Raw genomic sequence first — 22518 nt, 5'->3', positions numbered from 1 at the left:
CAGACTCATGTGACCTACCATGAGATTTAAATTAATTAATTAATAACCCTCGTCTCGCCTCGGTTTCAGATATTATATTTTATATGCATCCGCGCTTTATTTATTTACAACTAAAATACCATCATATTCATCTATTAATTATATTCTTCTGCACTGGAAAATTGTTACATTATTAATTCTGTAAATAAGTTAAAAAATAATTTTATCGATGAAAGAATAAAATAGTAATTTATTTACAGTACTCCAAAAAAAGCAGGTCAGCATATCCGGGGCTGGGTGAAATTTTTCTGATTAAAAAAATAATTCTGTACTTATTTGCATTATAGATAAATATTTTAAATGTTTTTAATTGTGTCAAAAATACTAGATTAAATCTAAATCTTTTAATCACTGATTCATACATAAATACATGATTTCGAATTTCGATAGTAAAAAGTAAAAGTTTTCTTGACTTTGCCGTCAATAAGAATTTTTATTCCTCTCCGAATATATAATCTTTTTAATAACTCTCCAAGTCTGAGAAAAAAAAAAGAGTTCTCCCGCCTGGTGGCGAAAATTCAAACTAAATTACAAAAATCGGCAATTAGAAGATTGGAGATTCCAAATTAGTATTTTTTAACAATTAAGTCATTCATTAGTTTGAAAAAAGTTTCTTTAAAAAAAAAAAAAAAATAAAAAAAAAAATAGTAATTTAAAATCCGTTTTTTACGCAGATATAATTTAGTAGACAAAAGCAGTTTAAACCAGTCGTAGTGGTGATTAGAATACATGGTTATATTTTTCTCTAGTAATAAAATGTAACTACTCTAGCAATATATATATGTATATATATATATAAAGTAATGCATGACTGTTAAGCTTTCGTTGGGTGGCCGCCTGTGGTGATTGTGGTTTTGCCCAGTAAAATTTATTATGCACCAACAGCTTGACCACCCGAGAACGTTTTACTACAGTCCTCATTTTATTCTAAAGTATTTTCTATGACCTTTTTTTTTTTCTTTTAAAACACTAACAATATATGTACTGGCTCTAAATCATCTCGTTATTTTATTTGATAAAGTTACGAAAATATTATACTTTATTTTTCTTATTAATAATAAAGTTTGAATTTGAACTGTCGATATTCATTATGAAAGTTGACGCCGTCGTTTGTCAGTAAGAAAATATCTACGGTTATTAATATACGTCAGTAGAAAAAAAAATATATATATATATATAGATATGAAGACGATTTTGGTAGAAGTTAGTAGAGACGATATTGGGCAAACATTTTGTCTGTACGTGACCTGGGAATGCTTAGAAAACTAAAGCTTTTTTTTATTGGTTATGGGAATCATTTGATTTATGGATAAAATGAAAGATGAATTGTTAAAATAATATTTTATTTCTTTGTTTGTTATAAATATAGTCAGGTAAAAGTAGAGTAGAGATTTCTAGGTGATTTAAAAAAAAAAAAATTAACTTCAATTCGACACTTCAATTCGGGAAATTGCAATTAATTGTGACTAAAAATTAATAAATTAAGAAATTCGATAAACAAGTGATGATAAATATTCAAGGAAATCAATAAGTAAATATATACATATATAAATATATATAAAAAATAATAAAAGATCTTATTGGCCTTGCTCAAGTTGCTTTTTATTCAACAAACTTTTCTTTTGTTTTCCTCTTAGTATTCATTTTTTCATACTCGACAGTCATTTTTTACTTTTTCACTCCAACTCCTGTCTTTATGCCCGTACTATCATTACTATTATTATTATATTTCTTATTCTTTCACAGCTTTTGTATATAAGCACAGAAGTGTCTTGGGTCTTGAGTATTCCTGAATTTTTCTCAGCTAATATTTAAAATATATATACATAAATTTTTTTATTTCATTTTTTTATAGACCTTTCACTCGTACTTTATTGTCTTCACGTCATCCTTCTTATCTTCTTATATCACTATTCACGGCTCACCTTCTTTACTTACCACCTCAGTTTAAAAAAAATTTTTTTATTTAAATCAAGAATCAAAAGCGAACCGAGATTCCAGTGAAATACTGAAATTCACGGCCGTATTTTGCTGTAAAATCCTCTATTTTATTGAAAACTTCTGTATGCTGGGTAAACTACCGCCTTTTTTGGTAAAAATCCGTAATTTACGGTAAAATCCAGACTTTTCTGAAAAATCCGACATTTTACAGTCAAATACGGTAATTTACTACAAAGAATTTTTATTTTGGTAAATTACCGTAATTTAGATCCGCCAATCGTGAAAATAACCTAAAATTTCAAGCAACGATCTATGAAAATAATAAAAATATTTTCTTATTATCGTCTTATTTCGCTTGATTACCTTCGTCAATAACAACAATACCTTTTTATTAAAAATGTAAGGAATTACATAATTAGTATCTCAGCGATTGTCGGTCTTCTCTCTACTATAATAAGTTTTTTATATTTTTTAATTTAATTTCTTTGTCTTCTTTTATCTACTCAGCAGTTACAGCTCGAATTAATTAATCTGCGGATGTCTCGGACATTATTATCAAGTTCTAAAATGTACAAACTATTTTCTCCGTCTATTCTTATCTCTTTCCCACTTTGTTCTCTTGTGTTATACTTTTCAATTCAAGCGAAGAGAATTTTCTTCATTAATTAACGGTGCGCAAATTATTTCATAAATTCTATACATTTTTTATTTATTTTTTCTACAATAGATTGTCAGTTAATTTAACATCTCTGTTTACTATACTTTATAATTCTGTAAAATTACATTCAGAAAGTGCGAAGCCTGACAACTCAATACTAATAAATGTCTAAATAAGTTAGCCGCGAAACTTTTCGCTGTTTTCGATCTCGGAATGTGAAAAATCATACAAAATGTTAATATATATCATTCATATTTATTGATAATTCAAAAATTTACAAGAAAGAAAAATCAATTACAGTTTTCGTTATCAACTTTAACCCAATTTGGAGAACTCAGACCATATCTGTCTAATACTTGCTTCAAAAAGTTCCCGTTCGTATAATATCCATTCAAATATCCAGGTCTTGCAAATACCCAGAATTTCTCAACGCTAGAAAAATGAAAATCAAAAGTTAGTTTTTAATTTTTCATCTTATGAGAAAACTAAGAATTAAAAACTCGCGCATGCGCTAATGGTAAAAAATTGTATACACATTTGGTGGGGGGTGAACATAACCTGCGCGTTTGTTGCAGTCGCGTTGGGTTCTAGTAAAAATTACACGTGGGCTGGAATGTCTCTGTTTTTTTCCCTAGGTGTGTAATATCCTAATTATTCACTTACTATCGATATCGGTAATTCCGACAACTGTAGACTACAGCGTATCTGTTAGGATCTGAGTCAAGAATAAACTGATCTTGGTCGAAGTCGCCCCAAACTGGTAAATGGTGACGGAATTCTAATACTTTATCAGCACTCAAAGTAACATTGGATTCTATTGTTGAAATGTCATTGGTCCTGAAAGACATAACGTCAATAAAATAAATAAAAAATCACAAGTAATAAATAAAATATAATAAATAATTACGATGCCGAAAGACGACTGCCCCGAGCTCTTATCACGCCATCTACAGGTGGATCGAAATGAGCTAATACACATTTTCCATCAAGATCCCAACTATTATCGTCCCGTAGAACTGCCCACCAGTCTCCAGCGATCTGAAAAAAAAAAAAAAAAAAACAAAAAAAATGATTAGTCTACACAAAATAAAAGCATCAATTAGTCGGTATTTCAGAAAAAGTAAGCGAAATTACCTGATCCAGAGAAACTGGGCCCTTAGGAGTTATATCTGGGCAATTGCCATCGATGTATACCAAAGCGAATGAACCAGCAATCAAGCCGAAAAAAACTACGGCTCTCAACATTTTGGTCTTGGATACTTTTCAGATTTTTCCAAAGAATGCAATTTCCATTGGCAGTTTCGCGGCTTATATATCACTCCCAGTTATCTGAATGTGAGACTTGTTTATTGTATACAACCTAACATCTGCGAAGTGTTATTTTTAAACATACTCAGTTTTATAGAAAAACAACTTTATCAAAACAATCTGGGTGGGAGGCGAGCTTATATTCTCATATGCCTTTTTCCGATTGATTTTCGTATGATTTCCAATAGAAATAGATTTTTCCGAAGTTTTACATGGGAATCCGGGCATCCTAAATCCATATGGGAACATTTTTCAATTCAACTTTTACTCGTGGGTTATGATAAATTTCAAAAGGTTTAAGTTTGAAAAAAAAAATTAAAATTATCTAATTGCACTAAAATAACTTAAAATAAATATTTTGACAAAAACGAAAAAAACAAAAAACTGATATTGTGTTAAGATAAAAAGAAACAAAACTTTTTTTAAATTTTAAAATAAACATTTATTTGTATTTATATTAAGATTAAAATTATCATTTTTCTGTTGTTGATTCAAAATCACTTGTGTTGTTATGGAAACCACTGAGCTGAAGAGAGATAAAAAATCATCTCTTTTTCTGATCATACGTTCGGGGGCGTAACATGTAAGTTGCAGCAAGCAGTTATCATAATATAAGATATGTTAAAATTTTACAAAATTTAAAAAATCTCTAGAAGAGTAGGGTAAAATGTAAAAAAAATTCAGAAGATTTATCAGTTAATCGCCCAATTAATGTGGACCATAAAATTATATTCGGATCTCTATTTTTGCAAAAAGTACATGGATTTCATATAAATAAATTACAGATTATATTTGCATTAAAAAATTAAAGACAGTTTTCATTATCAATTCTAACCATCTCCGGATAACGGAGGCCGTAATTTCCAAGTACTCGTCTTACATATCCTTCGTCGAATCCGCTTATGGATTTGTTTCTTCCGAATATCCAAAGGCCTTCGGTGCTAAAAAAATTTAGTCAATTTAAAGTTTGCTATTAACCGTAATTAACACAGTTCTATTTCACATTATATACTACTACTGTTCCAATAAATGAAATTATTGTCCGTATTGTTATTAACTTACTGTTGTCTACCCCAATTTTGACAGTTCCAGATTATAACATAATTTTCAGGATCTGAATCAAGAATCCAGTGGTCTTGGTCGAATTCGCCCCAAATTGGTACTTGAATACGGAAATGTACTACATTATCTTCACTAACAGTTACTTTGGCCTCAACCAATGAAGTTACGCTGGTTCTAAATAAAAAAAAAAAAAAAAGAATAAATTATTTACGAATAATTCAAACTTTTAGAAACAATTGAAAAGTTTCCCTATCGAAAACCCTAAAATACCGCAAGTTACGGTCGAATGCGACAGTTTACCGCAAAAATATACCAGTCTACGGTAAATTACCGCGATGTAGGTAAAATCTCGATAATTCGTTGTAAATTACCGCAGTTTATGGTAAATTACGGTAATTACTGCAATTAGAATCCACTAGGGAAAATTTTCTTATCGTTAATAAGCAGTAAATAATTACGTTGTCGAAACACGGCTGGTAACAACTCTTGTAGTGCCATTTATAGGTGGATCTATATGTTTTTTTCCACATTTTCCTCCATTATCCCAATTGTCAACATTGCGTTCGAGTAACCACCAGTCTCCAGCCAACTGTAAACGAATCAGTTCATATAAAATAAATATTTTTTATTTTTTAAATTTAATAAAAAAATACATACCGCATTAACATCAACTGGATTAAGGGGACCTACTTCTGGACAATTGCCATTAAGAAACGTCAGAGCAAAAGACCCAGCGATAAAACCGAAAAAAACTGTAACACTCAACATTTTGACTCAAAACTTTTGGACTCTTCAATGCTTTCACGAGATTTGATCTAAGGCATTAATTTAGCGGTATATATACATACATATATAGGTTAATCATCTAATTATCATACATTTATATTTATTTAATATGTTACCTACATCTGCGAGACATTATTGAGAAACATTTTAATAAATTTGTATGTGAAACAGTTATTTAACTTCTGTCTGGGGTTTATATATATTTACTTATTTAAAAGCAATTAATTAATTATTTTATTGTTTGTTACTCTATCCCTAGGGAATTCGATCGATTAAAAATCATAGATTATTTGAGATTGTTGGTATTTATAGTTTAAGTAAAAAAATTTTTGATTATAATTATTTTAGAAAACTGCAGCAACTTAATTACATTCCAATGAATTATTTCATTTTTATAAAATTAATAAAGAATTATTTGCATATAATTTCTTAATTTTCTGCTTGTTTTGTCCTGGTTTGTGTCGTAAGTGACAGTAATTAGCAATCAAATATGTTAATGTTTGATCAAACTTACTTCGATTTGGAAATCATCAAAAGATCTGGCACCCACATCAAATATATGATAATTATAATAATAATTTATTCAAAATCATAAATTTCCTTATTGATAGCATACAAAAAAAGGATGTCAGTGTAATAAATGTCTAAAGAAAATCGTAATAATTTAGTATTAAAATAGGCGTTTATTTCATATAGTGAAAATACACATCGTATTATACAGAACTTAAATTGATGATTATTCTATAGAAGTTTAATCACAATTATCTTGATCAATTGAAACCCAATTTGGATACTTGAGACCGTAACTGTCAAACACACTGTTCACAAAGTCGTCATCGCTATAGTCCTTATTTCTTGAGAACAACCAGGCGTTTTCAATGCTAAAAATTTTTTGTTAATGAAAAACATAACCTTAGCAGATCTGAATTACGGCAAACTAACACAGTTTACTGTAATTTACAGTAAATCGCCGCAATTTGCCGTAAATAACTACTTTTTTATCCTAAAATACCGCAGTATCACCGAAAATTTCATGGCAATAGCTGCAATTTTACCGTAAATTTACCGTAGAGTGCGGGATTTGATTGTAAATTACCGTAAAGTCCCATAATTTACGGAAAACCCCGTATTTTACGGGAATTTACGGGAATGGTTCTGAATGTCATAAATTGCGGTATTTTATGGTAATTTCGAATTTGAGGTGCACAAAAGGATAATTCTAATATTCTAATATCAACTTACTGTTTATCTCCGTAATTGCGACAGCTTACGACGATAGTATAGTTTACATAATCTGACTTAAGAGGCACCTGGTATTCATCGTATTCGCCCCAAATTGGCAGGTTGTGACGGAAATGTACAATAGAGTTCTCATCTACTGTTACTTTAGACTCCACTTTTGTAATTTCATTGGTTCTAAATGATGTTAAGTCAACAAAAATAATTACAAGTTTGAAAAATAATTCGATTAAATATTTTACATCACTTATGAATAATAAATAATTACTTTGTAGAAACGCTAGTGGTGATGCATCTTACTTCCCCATCTACAGGTGGATCGAAATGTAATCTTAAGCATTTTCCATGATTATCCCAATTTTCAACGTTGCGCTTAATCAAATAGTAGTCTCCAGGAACCTAAGAGCAAAAATAGTAATTTCAATTTTTAAAAAATTATTAAATCAAACATGAGGTAATTTACGGTGCAATACCGCAATTTTACAGCAAATTTGCCAAAGGAATTTCTTTAGATTAATTATTAAAATGGCATGTTCTCCATAGAGAAAGTAATACCTGTTCACTTCGCGTTCGAAGTGTGCAAAAAAAATTTGTTTATGTAAAATTAAAGCGACAATTAATAGTAGCTTTTAAATTACCTTGTTTAGATCATGTGGTTCCATAGGAAATAATTCTGGACAATTACCATCGAGTAGTGTCAAGTAGGCAAAAGATCCAGCGATTAATCCGAGAAAAACTGTGACGCTCAACATTTTTGACTATTAAAGTACTTGTTCAATAATTTAAAAGAATTTGAACTTGGTCATAAAATTGGCAGTATATATAAGTGGTTATCTACCGAAGATTGTTTATTATTTACCTACATCTGCAGTTCAGGGTTATAAGATATTTTGAGATTTGCATAAAAACAAACTGTTATCAAGATTTTTGACAAACAAGTTTTATTAAAAATTTTTATACTTATTTAACCGATAGTGATTAATTTATGTTTACTTATTTGTAGCACTATAACTAGAAAGTATGATTAAGTGAAAATTCAAATTCAGAACCTGATTTCACCATAGAATGTTTATTCATTAGAAATCTAACAGATTTTTTGAAATTTTTTTATTTACTTTCTGAGCAGTAAAAATTTATGAATAATTATTATTTGAGAAAACAATGTCTTGATTAAATACGAGTATTTATACTGTTTTTTTATTAAAAAAACTTGAAATTTATAATTTGCATATTATTGTGTAACTTGTTGCTTGAAAATTATATGGAAGAAAGAAAAATACATTTTTAACATCAGCTGTGAAAAATAAATTCTCTAGATATTTTTAGTTAGGGCAAAGTGATGTAATTCTGTACGAATGTTTTTCATGCATGACGTTGCAAAAATCAATTTTTAGTACGGCCCTTTACTTTTCGTCATGTGTTTCTGTAACAAGATACGGCAGGTAGTCAGCTTATGAATTTTTATCAACTACTGTTAATTGGGGAGGGGCAATCGAGATGATTTTACTGAAATTCCGATAAGTAAGCTTCCAACAGGTGACAATTTATCCTCAATTCTCAACCCCACTACGCTACACTGTCTTCAAACCGATGTTACAAATTTGTATGCATGTATGAGTAAAGTCTCGCTGAACACTATAAAATATAATAATCAATCGTTCAAACATGACATTTACTTGTATAATTGATTATAATAATTACAGTAATTATTGTTATCAATAATACAAAAATTTAACATGCGTTAGATTGGCACTCGTCTATAATGGAACTCTTGACAGTAAAAAATGTCATCTTTTGCGCCCTTGGAAAAAAATAATCTATTCCATGCTTTCTTCGGCCGTTATAGCGTGAATTCAAGTAAAATACAGAAAAAAATAACACCCAAATAATTAGTAAGTGAATAAATTGAATTCTTTAATGATTCGAAAATTACATGTCGGGTTATTTGAAACTTAAGTTGCACATTAGTAAATAAAGTTTGGATCACAATTTTCGTTATCAATTACAGTGAAATTAGGATAATCTAAGCCGTAACTGTTGAATACTGCCGCAACGAAGTTCGGGTCCATTAACTCTCGGTTTCTTGTGAATACGAAGGCTTTCTCAATACTAGAAAAAAAATTTGAAATTCCGAGTTAGTCTAATCTAAGTTGGATTTCTACAGGAATCCGTCCAAGAACTCCATATTGGAATCTGAGCTGGATTCCCGAGTGAATTTTTTCAATATGGTCTTTTGAAAAAAATCGAATGCTGCCCAATCGAGTGCGGGTGTAAATTACTATGATAGTTATTTTTCAAAATTTACCGCATGGTTCCAATATTAGTACAGCTCCAGACTATTGAATAAGAGTCGTAATCTATTGCAAGAACCCATTGGTTCTCGTCGAATTCTCCCTGAACAGGGACTTCATTACGGAATTTAACGATATTGTCTTCATTTATGGTTGCTTGGGCCTCAACTATTGTAGTAAGATTGGTTCTGTGTAATATAATAGCATTTCAATGAATAAATCACCAATAATTAGATGATTTTACTAATAATTTCTAGATCCATGATAAATAATAAATAATTACGTCATTGAATTGCGGCTGGTAACGCATCTTACTTCACCATTCACTGGTGAATCCCAGTGTAATTTTTGACAAGTTCCCTTTTGATCTGTATTTTCAACGTTGCGTTCAACTAACCACCAGTTTCCGGTAATCTGCAGAAAATTAAAATCAATTGTCCATGTAAAATATATATGTTAATGATTAATTATATTTTTTTGAAAAATTACTGAAAATTACCTTATACGGATCTAGTTGTTGTCTAGGATTTACTTTTGGACAATTACCATCGAGCAATGTCAAGTAGCCAAAAGATCCGGCGATTAACCCAAAAAAAATTGTTGCGCTCAGCATTTTCCCTTCGACTACTTGTGCAATGTAAGAAAATTTAATTTGAGTTTCGAATTCTGGAGTGAATATATATATGGGTACTGATCAAGTTTAGAACGTCTGAATTTGTTTATTGTTTGCGCATGTCTGCGATATGATGTTATAACATTTATTAACACTTTCACACGAAAATATTTTGATTTTAATATTTTTATGATAAATATATCATTTAATGATTGATTTATGTGTTATTGGTTACTCATGTAATATAAACAAATTGTTTAGTTGGTTGTTAATATGATAACATGGAAAACAGAAACCAGGAAAAATTCAAAATTTTCGTAATGGTAATAACACATTACTATAGATGGAAAACTTGAAAATTAGTAGCGAACAATAATTTCTACAATAACTATACACAGCATCAACATTTTGTTTGGAACTAGATTTCAATCCCCTGCATCGGAATCGAGCGAAGGATAAAGTAAGATTCCATAAGAAAGCCATCCAGAGGGTCCCTAAGTGGTCAAAATGGATCAAAATCCCGGTTTTGTCTGTCCATGTCTTTCTATGAAGAGTAGCCCGAAACTTTGCTCCTGTTGGGAATAACCCATCATACCATAAACGTTTTTTGTTTGTTATGATGCCCTCTAGTAGGAAAAGCCATGAAAAGTCCCAGGAATAATTTATTTTTTGAGAAATCGACATCAGGCGGATACGGGCAGATGCGGGCAGACGACACTGTCTATGCAATATTATAAGAAGTGACCCGTAACTTTGCTCCTGTTGGGAATAACCCATCATACCATAAACGTTTTTTGTTCATTATGATGCCCTCTAGTAGGAAAAGCCATAAAAAGTCCTAAGAATAATTTATTTTTTGAGTTGAGACCTCTATGAGTATCGGGTGGAGATGGGTGGACATGGGTGGAGATGATTTTCTATGAGGAGTAGCCCGTAACTTTGCTCCTGTTGGGAATAACCCATCATACCATAAACGTTTTTTGTTCATTATGATGCCCTCTAGTAGGAAAAGCCATAAAAAGTCCTGAGAATAATTTATTTTTTGAGTTGAGACCTCTATGAGTATCGGGTGGAGATGGGTGGAGATGATTTTCTATGAGGAGTAGCCCGTAACTTTGCTCCTGTTGGGAATAACCCATCATACCATAAACGTTTTTTGTTCATTATGATGCCCTCTAGTAGGAAAAGCCATAAAAAGTCCTGAGAATAATTTATTTTTTGAGTTGAGACCTCTATGAGTATCGGGTGGAGATGGGTGGAGATGATTTTCTATGAGGAGTAGCCCGTAACTTTGCTCCTGTTGGGAATAACCCATCATACCATAAACGTTTTTTGTTCATTATGATGCCCTCTAGTAGGAAAAGCCATAAAAAGTCCTGAGAATAATTTATTTTTTGAGTTGAGACCTCTATGAGTATCGGGTGGAGATGGGTGGAGATGATTTTCTATGAGGAGTACCCCGTAACTTTGCTCCTGTTGGGAATAACCTATCATACCATAAACGTTTTTTGTTCATTATGATGCCCTCTAGTAGGAAAAGCCATAAAAAGTCCTGAGAATAATTTATTTTTTGAGTTGAGACCTCTATGAGTATCGGGTGGAGATGGGTGGAGATGATTTTCTATGAGGAGTACCCCGTAACTTTGCTCCTGTTGGGAATAACCCATCATACCATAAACGTTTTTTGTTCATTATGATGCCCTCCAGTAGGAACAGCCATGAAAAGTCCCAGGAATAATTTATTTTTTGAGTTGAGACCTCTATGAGTATCGGATGGAGATGGGTGGACATGGGTGGAGATGATTTTCTATGAGGAGTACCCCGTAACTTTGCTCCTGTTGGAAATAACCCATCATACCATAAACGTTTTTTGTTCATTATGATGCCCTCTGGTAGGAATAAGCATAAGAAGCTCCGAGAAGTCGAGGGTAAGTACTTACGAATGCGACCAACTCATTCCATATTTTTTCGAGACTAGAAATAAAGATAGTCTCATTTTACCTTATTAGTATCCATTTTCAGTTTTTCGCTTAAAATTGTACAAAATTTATATTAATCACCGTAACATTTTATTTTTTCGTACTCTCAATTTTGGCAACAAGCTTAGACTTTCGGATTAAGAAAATTCATGAAATACATAAATAACTCAATATATGTGCATCCAAATTTACTTCTTATTCTCTGGGTATGGCATTATTTAGCGAATCAACTTGTTAAATTTTAGATATACAGAGGAAAAAAAAAATTAAATAAAGGGAGAAGTAGAAAGTGAAAGAAATCCAAGTAAAAGCTTTATCGGTCGGTCGTTGAATTCCTGCGGACCTTTGCAATTTTATTTAAACTTTTATATTTTTTGTCTCTTCGTTTTGTTAACCTTGAAAATTTACCCTTGCACATTCTTTAATTTCGTTCTAAAATAAATTCCTTTGAACCCAATTTTCTTTGTTCTCAAATTCTTTCTCAATTTTTATCATTATTATTATTATTTTTTTCGGGTTTAATAAGATGGTATTTTTGTTTACACTGATAGAAGGATTTCTTAGTATTAAAAAAGATTTGTTAATATTTAACAAATTATTTCTTAACGGAGCTTTATTTAAGAAATATTTATTAATATTTAACAAATCATTTCTTAAACATCATTTTTTTGTATTTAATAAATATTTCTTAGCATCTAATAAACGATTTGTTAATATTTAATAAACGATTTCTTTCCATTTAAAAAATGATTTATTAGTATTTAATAAATCACTTTTTAACATTTAATGAATCACTTTTTAATAATTAATAAATGAATATTTTATATTTAATATATTTTTTATTATTTGAACAAATTTTTTTTTTATATTTAAGAAATTATCTATTAACTTATTTATTAAAATTTAATTCATAAAATCACACAGTTCAAGAATATATATCTATATATGTTTTTGCATGCAGCTACACACATTCATTAATATTTGTATTTATAAACAAAAATAACTAAAACAACCATCGTATAAAATTTTCTGTTCTTATAATTCCAAAATACAATTTCATAGTAATTAACACTATAACTAGAATAAACAAATTAAAATTTCTTATATTAAACTACGCTGAGAAATAACATAAAATCCGTTTGATAGTACATGTGTTTTTAATGGTTTTATATTTGATTAAAATTGAACTGAATAAAATTAACAAGGCTTCCATATTTTCATAGTTATAATATGGATGACAATTTACAAAACACTTCTGATATAAATATTATTTAAGTATATGAGAGCTTCAGTTGTAGGTTACGTTTAACCAACAATGCAAGCTAGAACGGAGTAAACAATATGACGTCGCAACGACACACACATATAGCTTTTTTAATACTTGTACACCACTACAGGCTCGTGTGTAGCCCTCTACCGACAAATTCGTCTAAGAAATATTTATTAAATATTAACAAGCCTTGTTTGGTGCTAACAAATATTTCTTTCATGTTAATAAGGCTTTGTTAGCATTAAAAATATTTCTTAATAATAAAGAAGTTACTTATTTCATTATAATAAATATTGTTAATAATTACTAAATATTTGTTAAATCCAAAAAAGTCAGTTGAGAAAAATTTAATAAATCAATTTATTACTCCTAAACAAATCCTTCTATCAGTGTATACATTGATATAAAATTATTTACGTTTCGATCCGTGAAAAAAAAAATTTGTAAGCTTTCCTTTTAGGAAATGTCGCCAAGCTTGATGTAAAAAACACTTGCATATTTAAAAATGTCATCAGACTTTGCTCGGGGCTAAAGAGTGAGGTCAGCTTAAGAAACCAGGCATCAAGGAAAACTTTTTTCTGACATTTTTATTATGTATCAGTGTCTTGTGAAAAGACGAAAGACGTTGATATGACGGGCTGTGATATAAAACATGCCAGAAATTTTTTTTTATGAAAAAAATCTCAATATTAAGAAATAATAATATGGGAAATTCAAATTTAGAAATTTTATATTAAATTTATAATATATCGAGTTTGATATGTCGATATAAAAATATACAGAAATCGAATTTTTATATTAATTTATGAAATCCTAGGTATTAATTTATTATCTTAAATATATCTTTTCCAGATTCGAATTTCGGTAAATTACAGTATAATACGAAAATACCGAAATTTATGGTATTTAGAAGAATTATCATAAATACTTCCTATAAAATATGGAATTTTACGGTAATATAGGAAGTGTACAACCAAATTGGGGCATTTTACTGCGAATCCACCTTTTTTTCCGTAAAAAGCTATACTTAATGGTAAAATACCGTATTGTACGGAAATTTTTCAGAATTCGGTAAATTTCGGTATTTCGTGCTATTATACCATAAAATGCCGTATTCTACCGAAATTTGCAGTAAATTATGAGATTTTGTACTGTTATGCGGTAAATTACTACTTTTTACTGCAAATTACCGTATTCTATCTTAATTTTCCGCGGATTGCCGTAAATGTTAAAACTGTGCACTAAGCTACGTTATTTAGGGCTATTATGCCTAAATTACCACTTTTGGTCGCAAATAACCGTAAAATGCGGCTAATTGCCGTATTTTGCGGTAAAATAGATAATTTACCGTAATTTTGATCCGCTAGGGGCCGATTCAAATTTTGAGTTATTGATTCAATAGATTAATCGATTGCATAGTACGACATCTCGATTTAAACAGTTTGATATACTGACTCAAAATATAAGATATCAAAAGTAACAAATATTTTTTTGTTTTAAGCTATAAATCCGATTTTTTTTTATTCTCAAAAGCTTATTGACCTGAATTATAATTAAAAAATAATTCTTTATTTTCATGTTCGTACATAGGTTTAATTAAAGGTAAGACTTGAGAATGAGATCACGCTATACATGTGGTCAAGTATCGTATGTTTTAGGTTGACATTTTAGTGTCAGTGGTTTTTATTTCTTTTGATATTTTTTTTTCCATTTGTCCTAAAAGACTTGTATTAAGGATTTATGTCAAGGGGTTTTATTTTTCTTCTCTATAATTTCTTCATTCTCTCTTTTATTTTTCATTCGTACCTTCATTCCACTTCTTTTAGCCTCAGAAAACGTGTAGCAATGCTCGGGGAGGAAAAAAGCCTCAAGTTCTCTTTTGTAAAATGAATAGGGTTAGGTGGTTGTTACTTCTTTATGTAAAAAAAAAAAATTATGTCGAGTACACTAATGTCACTAAAATATTTACAACTTACTTATTTTTTTTTAACCTCAATATTTAATTATAATTCAAAATTAGTTAATTATTTAAAAATAAATTTTTTTTATCTGCTGATATAATTAAGTCTGATGAGAAAATATAATTAATTAATTATTTCTGCGAAGAGTTTGCTAATTGTTGCAACAAAAAATATTTAAGATCAGGTCATTAAGATATAAAGACATCATATATGATGTCATTACTCATCGCATTACATTGAAATGTTTAAAAATTTTTTTCCTTACATTCCATTTTAATTCAAACAGAATCTAACACTCAATTAATTTTTTTATTTAATGGGGCAAGTTGGACCCATAAAAAAATTTTCAATTCTTTTATTCACGCCCGCATTTTTCGCGATTTATCAAATGAATTATGTAAAATTATGTTTTTAAATCGTGATAAATTTTATCGGTTAGTTTTATAGTAAACTGGTAAAATTGTTACCTTTCCCCCTCTTTTCTGCCCTTAAAGTCCTTATAGACCAAAGTTTATTAGCCATAACTTAAAAACGATAGATTTTAGAGTTTTGGCTATTATGGTTATTTTATGGCAAATTGAAGTTGCATTCAAAATATACGACGCAATTTCATAAGAGCTATAAATAATTTTATGAATCATATTTAATGATCAATTTTTTATGTTAAGTCTTTCGTGACATGAGAAAAATTTTATATTTTTTTTTAAACATCCTAATACATTTAATGTCTATAAATACGTTTTGATACATTCTTATATATTTATAAATGCCTATTAATATACATTGATATCTATTTATATAAACCTATACATATACATATATATATATATTTCTTTTTAATTAATGAAGTTTATTAATAGAATATCTCCGTCATTTAGTCGAACCCTCTGAGGTTTCTACGTTAATAAATATGTTAAATTTAATTTATTGATCTTATGATACGTTTTCTACTAGTCAATCAACTTGAGAAACTGGAAAATCAATATAGAGACCGTACAGCTAAAGCAATAAATTATTACTGCTATGATTGAGCCTTCAACATCTGATAAATGGGAGTCTATATAGCTCTAGGTAAATGTTAAAAAAAAAAAAAAAAAACAAAATGAATATAGATTTTGAAAGTATATTTTTTATGCATCTCTAGCAGACCCGAATTACGGTAAATTACCGAAATTTATCGTAAACTACGATATTTTTTCGTAAATTACCGAAAATTACCGCAACTGATCCTAATTCACGGCAAAATATCGCATTTTATGGTTATTCGCGGTAAAATACTTCAGTATTGCCGCACATTTTACCATAAATTTCCTATTAAATACGGTATTTGACAGTAAATTCCCATATTTTACCGTAAATCACCGCATTTTATGGTAATTTACCGAAATTCAAATTCAGATTTGGAATATCATTCTATTGGTCTTAAAAGTATAAAAAGGAATTGAAATTATAATCAATTTTTGTGTCTAAAAAAAATAACATTCTATAGAATTTTTGACCATAGAAGAACATTTCATGTAATTTTCATTGAAAAAGTTTAAAATTCAGCCATTGAAAAGTAGTTTTTAGCGACTTCTTAGTAGTTAGAGTCTTTTTCCAATTAATTCTAATGTGCACCAAATAATGTAAGTATACTAATTGACATGCGCACTAATGACACCAGATGACGTTACTTGTTCATTTAATATCTACTTTGGCGCGCATACGTCGACGCATCATGAATTTCGTCTAGTAGTAATGCCAGTTACGCGACAGCCCTCGCAATATTCACCTCGTTCGGTACTTTATCTATTATTTATATATACATATATCACAATATATATATATATCTACATAATATTTTAAATATTTAGACAAGTCACTTTCTTTTTTTTGTAATCTATTTTTTATTTTTTTTTTTCAAAATAATTCTGTTCATAAATTAACTCAAAAATTTTGTCATTCGTGTCAATAACAAAAAAAAATTAGTGTTTAGTTTTTAGTGATCACGTGTTGTGTGTAAATCACATTGTTGTTAAATACAAAATAAAATTTCACGGAATATTGAATAAATAATCGTTCTTTTTTTTTCGATGGTGATGTGACGCGTGGATTAATAAGCAAATTTTTTTTTTATTAATTAATAAATAATTATAATAAATTTATTGGAAATAACTGATCGAAGATGGTGAGTTTAAATTTATAAATCACATTTTTTGTTTATTTATTTTTTTTTATTTAAATTACTTTGAAGTTTAAAGATTTTTATCGACTCTTCTGACACATTCAGTAAATTTGAATAAGAAAAACTTTATTCACACTTTATTATTCAAACATTATTTAAAGCTCCGGGTCACCGAGCCCCAAGCAAAGTATTATCGGCTTTTTTTTTGGAATTTTAAAACCAAAAATTTAAAAAAAACTGTATATTTCCGTTTATTTTATTATTTTTATCAATTTCGTGACTGTAACTTTTTAACTATTCATTTAATGGAAAATTTTATTGATAATGTTTTTTAGGAAATTTGATTTTCTACAAAAAAGGTCTCATTGAAAATTTTTGTATCTCCAACTGTTTACAAAATATTTACAATTTTTATAAAAAAAAAAAAAATCAGTTTATCAAATTTATATTTTAATTAATTTTAAACCGCTATAACTTTAAAACCATGAAAGTTACAAAAAATTTTACTAATACCATTTTTATAGGAAATTTAATTTTCCACAAAAAAGGTATCTTTGGTTTCATTCCTAATTTCAATACTTACCAAGTTATGGTAAATCAAAAATACTCGTAAATTTTTATAAGAATTAGATTATTCAAATATTCAAATTTTCGCGCTTTTTTAAAAATAAATGCAAAAGAAGCGCATATTACTATCTGAGCTTTTCTACGACTTGTTAATAATTAACTATCGTCTTAATTAATAAATTTTCGTCTAAAAAAAAAAAAAAAAAGAGTTCATTAGATAATCAGAGCCAAGTTTATAATTTAAACCATCTGTCGGGGGTGGAAAATATACAAGATAAAAATCTTAGCAAAGTCATCGGACTTTAGAGTTTAGAGACGACAAAACTCTTGTTTTTATTTTTATTTAAGCTTTAGCTTTTGCTATCGCTTCTCTTTTCTCTTAATTTCTCTTCTTACTCTTATATTCTCTACTGTTACTGTACTGAAGGGGCCACTGACGCATAACGTTTTTCGTGGAAACGAGAATAGAAACGAGAACGAGATATAAACAGGCTCAACGAGAGTAACATCTACGTGAGTTGGCACATACCTACTCTTTACTCGAGCTTTTTTTTTTATCTATCTCGTTAAGACATTTGTTAAGTGGATCAAATTTTTTCTCTTAATTTTATTTATAAATATAAACATTTGAATTCATTAGCACCAAAATTTTTAAATTTAAAACCCCTGTAACTTTTTAACTATCAATCCTACAGAAAAAGTTGCTCTTACCATTTTTACAGAAAATTTAATTTTCTACAAAAAAGTTCTCATTGAAAATCAGCGTATTTTCAAAATTTAACGAGTAATTTACAATTGAAAGTTTAAAAATTTTGTGGGGGGGGAATGTTACAAAAAGTATATAGAGAAATAGATAAAAATAAATTTTTCTAATTAGTAGTGTATTTTTTTTTGTTTACGATGCTCATTACTCGGTGTAACGTCGACGTAAACTTCAGTAATGTTTTTCGTTGTTTTACGAGTTTCTGCATTGTTTTCTTGTATTTGTTATTGTTTAATATTGTACTGCATAAAACTATGTACATATATAACAACAGAAACTCAGTTATTACTGGTACTTTTAGTTTAACCTCGTTAAAAACAAATGTCCTTGTTATAACATCCTTCCCTTTACAATTTATTTTATTTCTTATCTTATTTTATTTTTTTATTGTAAATTTTTTATTTCATACGCTTTTCATACTGTATTTTCTTTATTTCCTGTGTTACAGATTTAACTGTTACATACATAATATAACATGTACTGTACTGACGTAGATTTTAAATATTATTTTTATCTAGACTAAAAATATGATTTTTCAGACGAATTCTAAGTGAGAGGTTATTTTTGGTAGAAATTAAATTATTTAAAATATATGAAACTTTGAATACTTGCTATCTGTGTATGAATTTAGTCAGATACTTCCGGTCTCGATCTTAAATGTCAAGAGTGTTAGAAATTTTTTAATTCTCTTTTGACACTTGACTTTAAATTTTTTCTTTGATGTCAGATCTTTCAAACTTTAGTTATTTTTACGATTCTATACTTCAAAATTTTCATATTCGATCGCTGAGAAAAAAAATTATTTAGTTGACCGAGGCCCCGCTAGGTGGCGCATGACAAAAATTTTTCTCGTGTGCAGAATGTTACAAAAAAAATTATATGTATAATTTAATGTTTTTTGTATAAAATTCTCTTATAAAAAACAAATGTTTTGTAAAAAAAAAAAGTAATCAGAAAATACTAAGATAAGAAAAGTAGAAAAATTTAATAACAAGTTCTATTATCAATTAATATTGGACTCGTGTCAAAAATCCTCTGTTCTACGGAAAGACTATCTCGTTATAAAATAACCATTAATGGTATTACTTATATTTCTCTGTTACAGATGTTTCGTGTGATATATTTTAATCGTACAATAAAATCAACATTGTTATATATTTTACTATTACTAATAATTAATATAACAAACGTGGCATCACAATGTGGGACAACAGGTACATCAACAGATCGTCAAGATAAATTGGCCATTTACAAAGTTATCTTACGCACATATTGGTCGAGGGCACGATTTCCCAGGCATTATCCTGAATGGCGACCTCCTGCGCAATTTGGCAAACTTGTTGGTAAGTTTTTTTTTTTTTTGAATATTCAATTATTGGCTCAATCATCCAATTAGTTACTTTTACCTATTTAATATTTAGTTTGTTAATTTGTATATTTACGTATTGATTTATGCCGTTTCCTTTGTACCAAATGATCCGTGTTAATATATTCGATAAAATAAAAAAAATAGATTATCGAGAGCTGTTGAAAAGTGTAGTATGTCAATAATATTGTTATTCTGAATAAATCTATCGGATATTAATGACGGATGATGTATCAGGTGGTGTTTAATGAACTGAAAACAAATAAAATTTTATTCAAATTATAAAAACACAAGAGTTATTGACACAAATAATCAAAGAGAATATTTAACTGAATAATTCATGATATTCATATTTGTATACTATAAAATAAATTTTAAACTGTTAAATCACTTTTTATTCTTTGTGAAATAAATTGATGAATAATCTTTTGGAGACTAAGAATCAACTTGAAAAAAGATTCCCATAAAAATATTATGTATATCGTGAACTATGTATGCCCACATAAGAATCTAGATTAGGTTCCCATAGGGATCCATCCGAAAACGCCATAAAGGAATTTAATAGTGTAAAATTCAAAGTGATTTAGGCCAGGGGTTATTTTTCCATAAATCATTAATCAAAAATGAATGATCTAAATTTGAATTATCATCAACTATGTCGTAGAATCTAATAATTTTGCTCTCGGGTCTGCGACCTCGGATTAATTAAAGCTTTTTAAATCTCACCGAAATGAACTCGGAACCGAAAAATTAAAAAGAAACCCCATTAATTTGTTAGATATTGAATTATAAATTGTAAATTGACAGCCCTTTAACGCGTGGGTAATGAGATTTAGGTATAAAGCACAAGGAACAAGCTCATCCGAGCATCCACTATAAAGTATCTCATCCTCTTTGCCTTTTATTCATAGCAGTGGTGATCCACATGACAAAACAACTTGAGTTTTAAAGAGTCTGGTATAAGCTTAACAAAAGCGCGTGCACTCAACATCCGAGAATTAGTTATATAAGGGTAGTTTTACGTGTTGTGGAAGTAAAATTATATATATTTTACACGTATGCTATACTGCTATAACAGTGAATTGAGAAGTGGGGGATAAACTGTAGTAGTTAGTCATGCAGATTAGAGAGTCGAGAACTCTCATCTATACCAATGGAAACTATTCATTGGTGTTAGTCATATATATACATATATACGTATATAAATTCATTGAACCCTTTCGGGGGAGTCGTTTTGTCGAGAGTGTTGCCGTTAGAGCTCGTGTAATAATAGCGATGAATTGTTGATGGCGCCATGGCTACTCTGTATTTATGTCGCGAGAGACTAAAACCCCGACCCCTGTGGGCTAACTTTCCCCATAGGAGGCCCTAACCTCCCTTTTACATCCCTTTTTATAACTCCGCAGTAAACCGCTACCCCAGCTCATATATTATTACACTTTTGACGGGCATTTTACCCTTTATCATTACTATATAATGACATATATATATATATGCATTTAGCAATGTCGACTGTCCATCGGACGATCATTTATGCGGCAGATAATACGATCCTGATAATACCGAGATCATTAGTCGGCAATTCATATATTCAATACCAGGCAGTTATGGAGGCAATTCGAAATTTTACAATTTACTGAGTTTATAGTACTATTGAAGGCTATGCGTATTTAATATTTCATTTCTTGCCATTTATACGTATATTAAATTCTCATTGATTACAGACGACTTTACTTTTTTATTTTAGATTCTTTTTTTTTACTGTGAATGAGGATTTGATTGGTTTTAAATTTATTTTAAGGGTTTCAAATGTCAATATATATGCTGATGACGAACATATGATATTATCACTGATAAATTTTTTATATCGCCCTATAAATATATGATTTTATATATAAAAGTACTTTGCCCGCATGAAAAAGCTATATATTGTTAAAAATATATTAAAATATATATGGTGAGTATGTAATAGATATGGCGGCAAAAATATCTATATTTATAAATATATGTTCTTCATATATATCTGGTACAATATATCACATTATAATATTCATATATTTTTTTTAACAGATATAGATATTTATAAATATATCTGGTCATGAAAATCTGACAAGATTAGACCAGATTTACTCAGATATTGTCAGATCTTTAGATGAAAATTTTCTTAAAATCTGACGTTGCCTGTCTAGATATAATCAAATCTTAATATTATACATAATATATATTTTTATCAGAACACATATAATCAGATTTATTTATTTTTCACAGACGATAAAAAAATGAAATTATTCTTCAAGAAAATTGTATCAGAAATAATCCATAGAGATTATCAATATTCCTTAAGAGTAATGTCGGTATAATTGAAGTCGAAGTTAAAAAAAGAAGAAAAAAAATTAAATTTCGCTTCCACAGTAAAATAAAGTAAGAGAAATACAATGAATAAATAAAAGGTTTAAATTAAAGAAAGATATGTAAGAGAGAATATGAAAAAAAAAATATATTCGAGAAAGG

General features: G+C 29.1%; 5 protein-coding genes across 5 annotated transcripts in view; 1 reads left to right on the top strand and 4 right to left on the bottom strand.

The window, feature by feature from the left end:
- Positions 1–2928: 2928 nt before the first annotated feature.
- Positions 2929–3883, bottom strand: LOC103572574 (lopap-like). The gene is made up of 4 exons (XM_008551218.1): positions 3773–3883; positions 3546–3676; positions 3302–3475; positions 2929–3070 (listed from the first exon to the last, which is right to left on the bottom strand). Exons 1-4 carry the CDS (start codon positions 3881–3883, stop codon positions 2929–2931), a joined length of 558 nt encoding a protein of 185 aa, XP_008549440.1.
- A 558-nt stretch (positions 3884–4441) lies between these two features.
- LOC103572531 (apolipoprotein D-like) lies at positions 4442–5808 on the bottom strand. The gene is made up of 4 exons (XM_008551172.2): positions 5666–5808; positions 5467–5597; positions 5009–5182; positions 4442–4887 (listed from the first exon to the last, which is right to left on the bottom strand). The coding sequence occupies exons 1-4, from the start codon at positions 5774–5776 to the stop codon at positions 4752–4754; spliced, it is 552 nt and encodes a 183-aa protein (XP_008549394.1). The 5' UTR covers positions 5777–5808; the 3' UTR covers positions 4442–4751.
- Positions 5809–7032: 1224 nt separating this feature from the next.
- Positions 7033–7785, bottom strand: LOC103572575 (lopap-like). The gene is made up of 3 exons (XM_008551219.1): positions 7672–7785; positions 7302–7432; positions 7033–7210 (listed from the first exon to the last, which is right to left on the bottom strand). The coding sequence occupies exons 1-3, from the start codon at positions 7783–7785 to the stop codon at positions 7033–7035; spliced, it is 423 nt and encodes a 140-aa protein (XP_008549441.1).
- Positions 7786–8997: 1212 nt separating this feature from the next.
- LOC103572576 (apolipoprotein D-like) lies at positions 8998–9937 on the bottom strand. The gene is made up of 4 exons (XM_008551220.1): positions 9824–9937; positions 9608–9738; positions 9339–9512; positions 8998–9142 (listed from the first exon to the last, which is right to left on the bottom strand). The coding sequence occupies exons 1-4, from the start codon at positions 9935–9937 to the stop codon at positions 8998–9000; spliced, it is 564 nt and encodes a 187-aa protein (XP_008549442.1).
- Positions 9938–16911: 6974 nt separating this feature from the next.
- LOC103572532 (uncharacterized) overlaps positions 16912–22518 on the top strand; it is a 49257-nt gene continuing 43650 nt past the window's right edge. Inside the window, exons 1-2 of the mRNA XM_008551173.3 lie at positions 16912–17314; positions 19747–19984. Of these exons, the coding sequence (XP_008549395.3) occupies positions 17312–17314; positions 19747–19984 (241 nt within the window). The 5' untranslated portion in view covers positions 16912–17311. The remainder of the gene's footprint in view (positions 17315–19746; positions 19985–22518) is intronic.

The sequence above is a fragment of the Microplitis demolitor genome, chromosome 4 (assembly GCF_026212275.2).
Source record: "Microplitis demolitor isolate Queensland-Clemson2020A chromosome 4, iyMicDemo2.1a, whole genome shotgun sequence".
NCBI lineage: Eukaryota > Metazoa > Arthropoda > Insecta > Hymenoptera > Braconidae > Microplitis > Microplitis demolitor.
Note: the sequence above shows the minus strand (reverse complement) of the source record. Positions and strands in the feature narration are given on the sequence as shown.

Coding starts and splice junctions, on each gene's coding strand:
- LOC103572574 (XM_008551218.1), bottom strand. CDS start 3,883: ATGTTGAGAGCCGTAGTTTTTTTCGGCTTGATTGCTGGTTCATTCGCT. Junction 3,677..3,772: donor GCCCAGTTTCTCTGGATCAG/GTAATTTCGCTT, acceptor TTTTTTTTTCAG/ATCGCTGGAGACTGGTGGGC. Junction 3,071..3,301: donor CGGAATTACCGATATCGATA/GTAAGTGAATAA, acceptor TCATTTTTCTAG/CGTTGAGAAATTCTGGGTAT.
- LOC103572531 (XM_008551172.2), bottom strand. CDS start 5,776: ATGTTGAGTGTTACAGTTTTTTTCGGTTTTATCGCTGGGTCTTTTGCT. Junction 5,183..5,466: donor ACCAGCCGTGTTTCGACAAC/GTAATTATTTAC, acceptor TTTTTTATTTAG/AACCAGCGTAACTTCATTGG. Junction 4,888..5,008: donor CAAAATTGGGGTAGACAACA/GTAAGTTAATAA, acceptor AAATTTTTTTAG/CACCGAAGGCCTTTGGATAT.
- LOC103572575 (XM_008551219.1), bottom strand. CDS start 7,785: ATGTTGAGCGTCACAGTTTTTCTCGGATTAATCGCTGGATCTTTTGCC. Junction 7,433..7,671: donor AACCACATGATCTAAACAAG/GTAATTTAAAAG, acceptor TTTTGCTCTTAG/GTTCCTGGAGACTACTATTT. Junction 7,211..7,301: donor ACCACTAGCGTTTCTACAAA/GTAATTATTTAT, acceptor AACATCATTTAG/AACCAATGAAATTACAAAAG.
- LOC103572576 (XM_008551220.1), bottom strand. CDS start 9,937: ATGCTGAGCGCAACAATTTTTTTTGGGTTAATCGCCGGATCTTTTGGC. Junction 9,739..9,823: donor AACAACTAGATCCGTATAAG/GTAATTTTCAGT, acceptor AATTTTCTGCAG/ATTACCGGAAACTGGTGGTT. Junction 9,143..9,338: donor ACTAATATTGGAACCATGCG/GTAAATTTTGAA, acceptor TTTTTTTTCTAG/TATTGAGAAAGCCTTCGTAT.